General features: G+C 40.6%; 1 protein-coding gene across 7 annotated transcripts in view; it reads left to right on the forward strand.

The window, feature by feature from the left end:
• DAB2IP (DAB2 interacting protein) overlaps positions 1–12754 on the forward strand; it is a 243925-nt gene that overhangs the window by 98321 nt on the left and 132850 nt on the right. For all 7 annotated transcript variants that reach the window (XM_074891329.1, XM_074891330.1, XM_074891327.1 and 4 more), the window contains one exon: positions 3198–3301. In XM_074891329.1, the coding sequence (XP_074747430.1) occupies positions 3233–3301 (69 nt within the window). In that variant the 5' untranslated portion in view covers positions 3198–3232. The remainder of the gene's footprint in view (positions 1–3197; positions 3302–12754) is intronic.

Here is a 12754-nt window from a genome sequence, read left to right on the forward strand (position 1 = left end):
GAATTTAAGAGTGCAGTTTGTGACTTCAGTACAATCAGACCCAGATATTAATCAGCCCTGGGTTGTGGCACACTCTCCCTTTCTCTGAGGAGGTCTGACCTGTGTGGTTGAAAGAGGAAGCAGATTCACAGATTACAGAAAGTGAGACAATTGTGCACTTTGGTCTGACAAACCACTGTGGTGCAAGTCAGTAGTGCTGTAACACCTCTGTGGAGCAGCAAGTACTTTCCCTCTGTGCTGACGGCGAGAGGTGTGTTAGGCTGGGGAGCACAGCTCTGTGCCTGTGCTGCAGGCCTCTGGGGAAAGTAATTTCTTGCAACTGCTTTTCACATAATCCCATCATTCCTGTTTTCCTGCTGTGTTTATGAGAAATGCTTTAAACAACGTTTATTTTTCTGGTCATTAAGAAAATGCAAAGCAGCTTCTTTAGTTGTCTTGTCATCTTGAACTCTCAAAATACTGTAATCAAGTAGTTTCTTTATGACGGTCCAAATAAAAGGCGGCCTCTGTTCAAAGGAATGGTGTGGGAACCTTAATATGAAAGGAGAGGACACCAAAGGACTTGATTGCCTCCTTCAGATTCAAAGTGCAGCATTCTGCAAAGAAAGTGCCCAAGACATTAGAAGGCTTGGCTGGAAGTTGTGAAAGCAATTAACTGGCTGATTTTGGCTGTCTGGCTCTCATACAGGTTATGTGGCCACTGGTGAGGACTTATGGGTGGGATTTGCAACTGAGGAAGATGCTGCTGAACAGGCATCTTACCCAGTCCATGGGTGGGATCTCACAATCTGTCCTTTTGGAACAGTTTAAGATACATCTCAGGAATTGTTGAGTGGAATTGCAGGTATTAGTTGTTTCTTACAGATCCCAGGTGATGGCAGTCTTTGGCAAGGGGACAACCTTGCTAAGGGGACAACCCTCCTTGCCAAGACTTGATGGCAGCAAACTGCAGACTGCAGAGGCTGAGAACTGCAAAAAGGCACCTCTAAGTTACACTAGTTACGAGAACAGCATTGGCTGAGACATTCTGAAGTACAGGTTGTTCCATCTTTAGATTTCTTTGCATACTAATTTGTAGAAGCCTCCCTCTAGCAGAGTCTACCATCTCATTTCCTTTTGCAGCAAGTATTCTTCTTCAGGCCACCTCTCATTCCCAACCAAGAATCCTAGCAATGATGTAATATTCATTGGCATGCCTGTTGCCTGTGAAATTTTGTATTAGAAGGAGTTCCCCCAATGTTTATTTCAGCTCATTTTTTAAATTTATTTTTATGTTTATAATTTTTAAAAAGAGAGGAACAACAGTGTGAAAAGTCTGCTTTTCAGTGTCACTCTGAAATTGCTGTTGATTTGCTGTTGTCTTTGCTTGGATCCCATAGTGTTACATATCCAGACCCTGTCTTTCAGAAGTTATAGGGATTTCTATAGATCAGAAGGGTTTGTTGATAAGGTGACATGAAGGACAAATTATTTGTGGAAAATAAGCCTACAGAAAGAGAGAAATTCAGTTAACAGAAGTCCAACCCAGTGGATGTGGATAAATAAAAGAGTAGAGAAGATTCTGGTGCCTGGGAGAATTAAGAAGTATGAGCTTCATTCATCTTCTCCAAAGCTTGTACTATTCTGTATTCGGGAGACCATGATTTGATGGCAGTAGACAATATTCTGTTATATATTAGTGTGTGGCAAAAAAAAAAAGCCAGAAGACAGTTTTTGACAAAAGCCTTTTCCCAGCTTGCACCTTACCAATGTATTTATATACCACCTTATATTTGTTTAATTTTTGTACCCATTTTGAAAATTTTAAATAGTTTGGGGCTGATTTTGAATGTAAAAATTCTTCATGTCCCCAAAAGTCTGGCTGTGAGTGGAAGTGATAGAGTTCCCACGGTTGGATGTGGTCACTGCAGGGCAGGGACAAGCAGAAAAGCAGCACCCAGCTCAAAAGAAGCCCGTGTGCTTACTTTGAAAGGAGCAGCAAAGTAAGTGGTGTTTGAAAATTAAGGTGCACTACTAGATTTACTCAGGCCTTTGTTTTGTACTCCTGACACTTTAGATGGGCTTAAACTCTGCTCATAAACGTGATTGAGCTGTTAATTCTAACCTTCTTGCCTTGCTGTAGAGATCTATATAAAGACATTTTCTTAACCTGCACAGCCAGGCGGGGATTCCTACAGAAGACTGTGCAGTCCCCCGTCAGGCAGGGAACCTCCTCGCCTCCCGGAGAGCCGCAGCGCTGCTCCAGGAGGAGCATTCTTCTGCCCTTGTCTCATGGGTCCACTCTTGAGAACACTGTAGTCCGGAACCTTGAATTTTTTTCTTAAAATTATCACTAATTGCCTACATGAGCATCACCACAGGCCCTGCCCATTTTCTGGACTTCCTGATCAAGAGAATGGAGATGACACAGCTCTGCCTTTGGGGCGATGGAAATGCTTGGCTAATAAGGACTCTCGAATGGTTTAAGAAGGGAAGCTTATTAACAGGGTCTGAACACCATTGAATGGCAGCTTGGCAATAGATCTATTTTTATGAGCTCTGTGGTGCTTTCAGAGAGGGTTTGTGAACTGAGAAAACACCACCTCATAATGCTGTTGCTGACCTTACCTAATACCTTTCTAAATCTTCTCAGTGTTAGGCATATTTGTTAATTTAGTCTTTCCAGCCCCCTCCCTTCCTCACCAGCAGGGAAGGAGGTAAGTATTCCCATCCACATTTTATACTTTAGCAAATGCAGGATTTAATAATTTTTTCCTAGTTACAAAGCAAATTGCTAGATGAATTAGAGAGGGAACTTAAGCATCCTGTGCCTGTAACCCCATTAGCATTTCCCTTAGGAGTATCAAGTCCACAAGTGCACGGATCTGTACTTTGCATATAATTCTCACTCAGCTCAATACGTTTTCTGTTTACCCATCTGCAGACTGGAAGTAATGATAATGCCAACCTGTCAGGCATTATCTGAAGCTTACAGTTGTATAAAAAATGCTAATTGTTGAAGGTGAAAGTCTTGCTGATTGAACGTTGTTCTAGGCGGCTGTGGGAAATATGAGCAGATACAGTGGGGTGGTTGTGTTGGCTCATTTGCAAGGGCATCTCAAAGGAAGAAGTCACATTTTGCATGGCCTGCTGACGTTCCTGGACTGTTCCTGTGCTTGTGTGTTTGTAATTGTCTTTTGTTTTCTGCTCATCCACAGAGTCCCCCCCGGAGAGGTGTGGGCAGAGGCGCAGCATGCCCAGCGGGGTCACGGAGAAGAACCCCACCATGGAGCCTGCTGCCACGACGCCCTTCCGGGTCACGGTAAGTGTCTCTTCCCATCTTAATGATTGTTATGGCACCTTAATGATTATTATGGGGTTTTGCCAGAAGGGAGAGGAACTTGCTCATCCTGAGAGAAGAGGTGGTGTGTGTGAAACCAGGTGATTATTTATTTTTAAGTAAATCTGTTGTTGTTAGATACTGTTAGCAACAAGCAACTGTAAAATATTTCTTGGTAAAGCAACAAGATCTGAATATGAATCTGGAGCAGGTTTGGGTAAGTTGTTTCATCTGGGAGACTTTCCTGGTGAGGTTTCCTTTGTGAATCCTAGGGCAGTGCAGTATATTCATAGACATATTTACTGGTCTGCAACTGTACAGTACGTCCTTACTCCTACAGAGAGAAAATCTCCTGTAGAAGAACCTGTCATTAACTAACAGGAAACCTGCCAAGCTGGTGATTCCCCAGAGCCTGGTATCCTCTCCCAGCAGGAGCCCAGAGGAGCCATTCACTGTTTTCCATTTCTTCAATCCTTTTGCTTTGAGATGCTCTGCTAAGATCACTGTTTTGTTGTGACAGCAGTATGTAAAGAACAGGAACTCATTTGGGAGTGGAACAGAGCAGCACCACTAACAGGAGTAACAGTGATACCAAAATCAAACAGGACAAAGAGGGTCTTGTGGGGAAGGGCACTACTGTGTCCATTTTACGGAAGGGAGCCAAAGACCCAAAGAGTCAGAGCTAGTGGTTGACAGCGGGATCTGTCAGTGCTGAGCCCTGGCTCTGTGAGCTGCAGATGACAGAGTAGTTGCCAGCAGTTTCACTGCAGTATGGGGAAGTGTAATGAGTCTAACCACAAGACCCCCCTCTCCCTACCCTCCCGGCACTCCTACAAGATCAGATGTTTGGGCTGGCTTGTAGCTTTAGAAGACAGTCCCTGTCATGCCTTGGAGATCTGTTCTAGAGTGAGTTAAAAGTCTTTGTTTCTTTAGTTAGAATGTGCACAGTGGTATTTATCACTGCCTCCCCACTGATATAAGTCATCTCTCTAACATTCTGCAGATATTAGATAGACTTCTAGAGTGGATCACAGTACTTTTTACCTCAAGGATTGTGTTATCTAACGAATATCAAATCCAAGTAATTATTCAATTTAGGAGTACACTCAGCTGACAAATAGAAGCACAATGGTGGGATCAAAATAAATATTTTTTGACAGAGGGCAATAAACATGCAGCTGAGAGTATCTGGGTTTGTTTTTTTCTAATGTATCATCAGCCTGGACACATTTATAGTTAATGCAATAGAGTCTTGGGAGGCTGGGGCTTTGTAATCTGCTGACGTTACCAAGGTCTTTTGGGTAACGTTTAGGGTAACCTCCAGTAATAGTAAGAGAGAAATCTATTTTAACAAAAAGTACAAGCCTAAAGTATACACAGCTGGAGATGGATATACCCAGTATGAGCAATAGCCAAGGCAATGAGAAGGTTATATTTTCAAGAGGAAAATGTCTGCTATATGTGATAATAGGTTTGGACACAGGTAGTTTTATTGAGAGATCTTGCAAATGGTCTTGGAGCTGGTTTGCTCGATGTGTGTTTATAGGTTTTGTCTGCAGGCCACACCTACTTCATAGGCTCAGCTACTTCATAACAAACCTAGATAGGTAGAACCAGAATTTCAAAGGAAAGACAATGGTGCAATCTAAAAAAAATCTGAGCACACCCAGTTCACCTGAGAACATTTGCACGGATGAATGAATCATTAATAGCAGTTTGTCTAAGTAGTTTATTTTAGTTCTATAAATTCCAAGTTTGTGTATGCATAGCATTCTCTGTGGACCTATATTCTGTAGCCATTATATGCAAACACATGCTGAATATATGAAGGTGTGGTTTTTGGTACTGACTATTTGCTAAATGAAATGGGAAGAAGTGATGAAAACAGTGAATGGATGGCAGGAGATGAGTTCTGTTTTGAAGGAGAGTGTAGAGTAAGTGAAGACAATGAAACCAGAAAACAATGGAGAATGAGATGTATTTAAGCATTTGCTGTAGGGGCAGGTTTGGGTTTTTTTTTCCTGAAGTTGATGAAAGTTACTCTCCTAAGAGTTCCCTGTTCTAACAGGGCAAAGCACAGAGGGATCATCTTTTGGTCTGATTTTTTTGCTAAGCAAGATGCATCTTGTTTCAATGCCAAGAGGGAAACTGTTTTTTTTTCTCTAACCCCCTTGTTCCACAAGCCATATACCCTCTATTTGAATTGATTATCTGTTACAAATTCTCTAAAACTCTGAGCATGACAGACAGAAACACAGTAAAGCCAGCTGAATAGGCATGCTTTTGCTTTGTGCCTTTCATTTATCAGAATCTATCTCAGTAAATTAGTATCTTTGAACCTTAAACAATGTACTGCTTGTTGATGAAGAAGGCAAAGAATGATGGGAAAATCTGGATCTTCGCAAGATAGAGGATTTGGGAGTATTTTTCTTAGTGTACTTGTAGTCAGTGAAGGTAGAATGTTGTTTGTACCTTTTCCAATGGCATATATCCTGCTTTATGTTTTTAGAGAAGTTGTTCCTGTCTTTAAGCAGGTTAGCTTTGTTAGTGAAACAGCCTATGTGGGATGCGGTTGCTTGCTTTGACTGGCTCTGTCATTCGGTATGGATTAAATAAGGGCAGTCATCACAACGATGATACATAGCATTTGTCTTCTCTGAGTTACAGTCCACTATCATCTCATTTCTGTTCCTGCTCAGCCCTCTGAATGTTATTGCCATTAATATGAATGGCTTCATTACATACAGTTTTTATGGCTGCCCAGATTTCAGCAGATGTCTGACTTAAGAAATATATTCTCCCTCACCTTCCTTCATTAACCAGAGGAACATTAGCAGTCAGTCCACTCCAGCCACTGGGAATAGTAATTAGTGCTTTAGTTTAGTGGTAATGGGATTATTACTTTTGAGCCTGCTGCTGTAGGTTTTCATGTTGTAAGCTTTTCATATTTTATAGCTGATTGTTCTTCCCTGACATCTCCATCCTTCTGCTGTTGAGTCTCCAGGGGACTAGGAAGCTCGGGAGCCATTGGATTCAGCTATTTTGACAGTGTTGCGCTCCCAGTTGGTTTCTTTCATTTGAAATCTAAAGCAAACTGGGGTGGAAGTGCTCCCTTCCCATACAGAAGTTTGCCAGGCATGCTACAGTTAATTGGGTATTGTATCTTTTATAGCAACTTTGGAAAATATAGCTCATGCTAGTTTTTTGAGTCATAGAACATAACCTTGAAAAACAAGTCTTAAGATTTCTACATCTTAGTATGTGAACTGGCTGTTCTCACTCCTTCTACAAAAAGAAGTTTTTAATAGAGCTTCTTAAACATGAAAAAATTGTGCCTAGTCCTAGTTGTCTCATGTTGTAAAATGAATATTTTCCATGTAAACGCACTTCACTTAACTTCTGTGCTATCAGAGTTTTGTATGACCTGACGCAGTCTAATAATTCAAGTCTCGAATCCAAGTGACCGCTCATCTGAGGTCCCTGATTCTGAATCTGCTCTAAGCACCAAGTTCTGTATTCAGTTTTCAGTCTGTCTGATTGGAAAACCAGGAATGTATTTCACATTGCCAGCTATACAGTGCCTTGTAGAAGAAACCTTCCTGACTGCTGCATCAGGCCTAGGAACAGCAGATTTGGTGCAAGTCATTATAAAACTTAAATATAAGAAGGGAAATTCTGGTCCAAATGAATTTACTATATCTCATACACTAATGGAAGAGACTGACTGTCCTCACACACATCTTTGCAGGAGACACCTTTGGAGTTAAATGGTCTTGTTGGAACCCATCCTATTTATCATGATACTACTTCTTGAATGGAGAGACCTAATTAACAAGTGCTTCAAGAAAAGTCAATATTTAAAGATAGAAAAGAAAGACAGAAGGCTTGACTTTACCATGAGATGTCAGTTAAAATGTTGCCTTCTTAGGTAGTGACCTGGAGGTGTCTCCACTGAGAATAGGTAATTGGCAGCCGCTGATAATATTCAAGAGCTGTAGACACCAATGTAATCAACAGCAAGAGCTGGACTCTTCTCCATGCTCAAGGGGAGATGAGTAGAGCCTTCCTGTGACTGACATTTACCTTTTAGGAATTTAATAATTCAATGCAGAGAAGCATTTAGCCTCTCTGCATTGAATCCAAATAGCTTAAGGTGTGAGATGGGTTAAACCTGAAATTTGGGTTGTATTTTATCAAACACAGGGACCAGAAGATGAGAAACTCTGCTGGGTACTAATTAAATCCTCTTGCTCTGCCCACCTTGCAGGGCAATCATGAGCAAGGATGGGATTGCTGAGACTTGCTGTGAGATGACTTCTCTCCCATCTCATTAGAGTACTGCCATCTATTGACTGCTTTCATTAGAGCCTGATTTATTTAGTTCTCTCTGCAAATATGCCAGGCCAAGCAGAAGTCCAAATTGCCAAAGAACTTGTGCAAAAGACTTGGACTAAGTGATTGGATTAAGAAACCAGAATGATTTTTTGCTGTTAGTCTACCTCACTAACTGTGTAAGGAGCCTCCTTCCAAATAGAGTGAATTGATTTAACATGTAGTCTGAATATTTTTAAGTGGTTTGAAAATGGTTCTCTGCCTTTCTTACAGAGCTGTATGAGGAAGCATCTGTATACTCTCTCTCACCCCAAAATGCTAGATAGAGTTTAAGATTTTCTTCAGACCTTTAATCCTCAGTTCTAGTATCAATCATTTGCTTTCTCTGGATCTCAGAAAACACTTCTGTGCGTCTGCTTGAAGCCACACTGGCTACAAAAAAGCCCCAACAAAACAAACCCAAAACACATTGCAGCTGTAAGCTATGTGATCAGGCTGTCCATCCACGGAATTGTGTTGGAAGGGAACCAATTCTCAGAGAAGCTTCAAAGGCCAAGCCTGGTGGTATAAACACAGTCCTCACCGGCTCGTTGTCAGTCATGAAGATGAGTATCATCTCCTCATTTCTCATGGTCCTTCATCATCTGCTTGCTGTCTTGTTCTGCACTTCCAGTGTGATGGCTTGGAGCAGGAGCTGTCCTTTGTGGTCCATTTGTCATTGCTCTGCCTTTCGGGCCCTTTAATAATGAAGCATTTATAGTCACAAAGAAATATGAAATCTTTTTATGTTTTTGTTCTTCTTCTGCTCGTAATGTTAACTTGTTTTCCAGCAGTTTTTCTGCCTGTTTGGGGTGGGTACACAACTGAATTTACAGTGATACATTTTAAGCTACTCTGATGGCATTCCTCCATCTATCCTGTTTTTAATCCTTGATAAATGAAGTATTTAACACTAATGGCATATCAGTAAATGGAAACTCCTGTAGAGATGAAAGTGAGCAACCCTTCTACCATTCCTCTTCACTGAACATCATCCTAAATAATGGGATCCTAGTTCAAGCTGCTATGGACAAGATATTAAAGGATTTTTTCCCAAGTTTTTGCCCATGCGTAATATACTCTATTTTCCATTTTGTTTTAATTTTTTTTTTCAAAAGCAGTCATGTAAATTATATTATAATCGTTTGACTTTGGAGAATTTATCTTCCTGTATTATGTGAAGAGCTGAATGGTGCTTCCCTCGGCATTATCACCCCATCTTTAATTGAAATGTAATTGTTTACTAAACCATTCCAACTAGAAGGGAAAATTACTGTCATTTTGGTCTGTGGCTGCATACATTAAAGTACCCCTTTTACGGGGACTGAATTTAAGGAGAATAGGAACATTATCACAGATGATATATAAACAGAAAGCTATTATCATTAAACTGTCAACTGCAATTGAATTTGGAAAACCAGTGTTAGTGGCGACAAGAAATATGTAAATTACTTTGAGGATGTATCTGTCAGTTCAGTCACTGCTTGTGGAACAGGACATGCTTGGAAGCTTTGGGTTTCTGAGCATTTTAGGGATTGGAAGAAAAACGAGGTCATTTTGAGCATTTGCAGTTATTTCTAGTCTCACTGATACTGTTTTGCAAAAGTTAGGAGTGCTAACCTGACTGTCAGATTCCTTTTTGTCAGGTACAAGCTCAGCATGCAGGCTTGGCACTCTTAAAGCATTTTTTGTTGATGGATTTCCAGGTTTTCCACAAAGGCGGCTAGTTATTAGCACCCTCAGTTTACAGCTGGGAAGACCGAGGTAGGGAAAAGTTAACTAACTTAAATTTGATCATGCAGCAAAGCCAGGAAATATGTCCTGAGCCGAATTTCTTAATTTCTAATTCCCAGTCCTGGTGTTAACCACTAGCTAAGCTACTCCTAATTACTTCTCTGAAATCCTCCTTCAGTTCGAGAGAATTAAATATTCTTCTCAAACTTGGTGCTGTCATGTGAAAATGAGTAAGTGGTTTTCTGGACTCCCGAGTCACTGTTCCCAGGTCAGACGTGCCTGGCTTTCTTACTTTCTCTGCCAGCAGCCCATGTTGTCAAATTTCCAATTGCTTGTTATTAAAATTAGAGCCCTCTGGCTTATTTTTCTAAGTCAGTCAGCTGTTAACGTAAACCTCTGGGTATTTTTCCTCTTCAAGTTTTGCATGTACTTTATGGGACATAGGATAAATTCTAGTTAAGGCATGTAAGATTTTGCTTTAAAAAAAGGAATCTTTTTCCATGCTCAGTTCTACCTAGCACAGGAATTGGAAAATGAAGCTGATTGTAAGTATATGTTTAGCTATTTGAGTCTGACCTTGTATATTGAAAATTTTCTAAGTAAACTTGGAGTTTTCAGTTGGAGGAGTACTGGAAGACAGCATGGTTAAAGATACATGAGATTGTCAGATTTCAGCACAGAGCTGCAGTTCAAACCACTGTGGATTTATTATGTGCATCAAGCAGGAGACAGGAATGACAGGATAAAAGACATGGTGCTATGACCTGCTTCACTGAAAAGGACTCAGCAAGGCAGGTTATGGATTTTTTTTCCTTTTTGAACTGAGTATGTTCCAGGGAGGTCTCTTTTTCAGAGCCTGCAGCTGTCTAAAGGACAGTTTTACAGAAAGGAAGAGGCATAAGGGTTCATCAACAGCTTAATTCACACACTGAGACCACTTTTCTTTAAAAGTATTAGTAATCCTGGTTTAGTTTTTGTGGGGTGGAGCATGGTTTTGGACTGCTTTTGTTTGCTATCAAACTGACCTGGCTGGACAGCAAAGGCCTCTGTTCCCCAGGGGCTGTACGGACAGCAGCAAGGCTCGCTCTGGTGTGTGGCAGTAAGGAGAGGATGGAAGATGACCCGGTATTGTTAGCATCTGTTAGATGCTTTCTATCAGAAGAATTACTAGAGCTTGGTCAGCTCCTAAAGGGTAAGATCCACACAGCGCACAGTCAGACCCCTTATTTAATCTGCAGTGATGGCAGCTTCCACCAAGAGGGAAATGGCCGTGAATCACTAAATTGCTGTGCCCCAACCATCACTGAAACATATTCAGGACTAGGGGAGGAACTCACATTTTTGTTTCCTATGTTAGGCCGGGGCAGTGGATTAACAGGGGAGCTTATGTTTCTAGGGAAAATAAAGTCAAATACTGTGTGGTTTCCAGGTGAGAAAGGGGTAAACAAACATTTCAGCAAATTGGCTCTGTAGTGGGTGTAAATTAGCGCAATTCCATTGATTTAATTTAACTATTCCAAATATTTACACTTGCTCATCCTTTGAGGACAGCTGGACCCACTCCTCTGGGATATGTGAAACCCAGCGGCTTTCAGAGGAGTGTTGTTCAGGGTCCAGAGGAGGCCAATGGCAGAAAATCCTTGGGGCTGTGACAGAAGATCACATCCTTGAGCCAGGAAACAGATGGGAGACAGGGAAGGAGTGAGAGTGGGAAAGCAGCTCCAAACTCTTCCCAGGAAGCCTGAGCAAGCTTTTGTGGGAGAAATCTGTGTTGTTCCACTGATTTTTTTGACTCTTCTCTTTAAATCCCTCCATTCCTCCACTCCTGTAGAAGCAGTGTTGTAGCCATATGAGAAACACCAACAGTTCCTGTATGTTTTCATGGAGAGAGCCCATGGGAGAAATATGTAAAATTTAGGCTGTAAGTAGGGCTAATAGGAAATGCTAATTCACATTTCATTCTTTTGATCAGTGTATATTGAATGATAATTACAGTGATAGTACTTGGCACTTCTGTAGCACCTTTCATCTGAGGCTGTTAAAGTGTTCTGCCAATCTGAATGAATTCAAGCTTGCAGTCGCTGTGGGGTTGCAATTTATCATAATGCCTTAAAATAAATGGGGAAACTAAGGCATGGGAAGATTGTATGACTTTCCACATCTTTCATAATCTGTATAAAAGACTTGGGACTGCATAGTAGTGCTGCTGGTCATCTTATAAGGAACAAAACCAACTCAAGTCATCATTTAAAATGGTGAAAATTATTAAAACTGTCCAGATGACTGGCCTTTACTCTCTAAAACATGTTTGGCCTTTTTTTGTGGCAATTTCACAATTTAATATATGCTCAGGTGCTCTGTTGTATTTTTGTCTGTTGCAATTGTTTGAATTCCCCCCACAAAGGCAAACAAACAATCTTAAACTCTCACTGGATTTTTCAGCAGCATACTTGGATATAAATCAGTTCTTTAGAGTCTTCCATTTCCAAGGGATGATTTGAACTGAAATGGCTAGCTCTTGCTCATTTCGAAACTACCTCCAGGAAAAAATTTGGTAGTATTTCAGACTCTTCCCTGGAAGTCCAAATGCAAACACCTTGTACTAATTAATAGGCTTTAGGGAGACAAATGAATCTGACTAGTTTCATTTCTGTGAAATAGATGAAAGGCAAAAAGTAAACAAACAAAAGCTTTAATTTGTTTAAACCTCTAGGCACTGCAAAAAGTCTCAGATTGCTGGTAGCACAGAGAAAAGGCAACCATTAAAATATACAACTTGACAGTATCCCTTAATTTGTTTCTGGGTCACAGATAAAGAATTGTACTGCAGATATAAAAGGTAGGATAATAAACACATTCTGTTCTCCCTCTTTCAATAGCACTGATACTGTGCTTTCAGAAAACAAGTCAAATAGTGGAAGGTGTTATTTGAATCTCTTAGAGCTCCAGTAGGACGTGTGTGTCCATTTAATCAGGACTTTTATCTTTGAACTTTTTCCATTTGGGAATTTGTATTGCTTAGCTCATGGGTATTAGATGTTAACTTAGATATTAAATTGATTGCAGTGGAATTAATAGAAATGTGTGTCATTGCCACAGTTAACACTGAATGGTTATCAATAAATTTATTCCAAGTTTTAACTTTTTTTTTTCTCACTTAGACTAAACACTTCTCTTTAATAGCTGTAACTATGCCATATTTTGAGTCATAATTTCTTGGACTTTCACTGTGATAGATGGTTCACATGTCACCTGTGAAGTTTGGTAAGAACTTCAGGTGCTGTGACAGGAAATCATGTAAGAGATGCTCCCTCCCAGTTGGAAGTGACC

The sequence above is a fragment of the Strix uralensis genome, chromosome 21, assembly GCF_047716275.1.
Source record: "Strix uralensis isolate ZFMK-TIS-50842 chromosome 21, bStrUra1, whole genome shotgun sequence".
NCBI lineage: Eukaryota > Metazoa > Chordata > Aves > Strigiformes > Strigidae > Strix > Strix uralensis.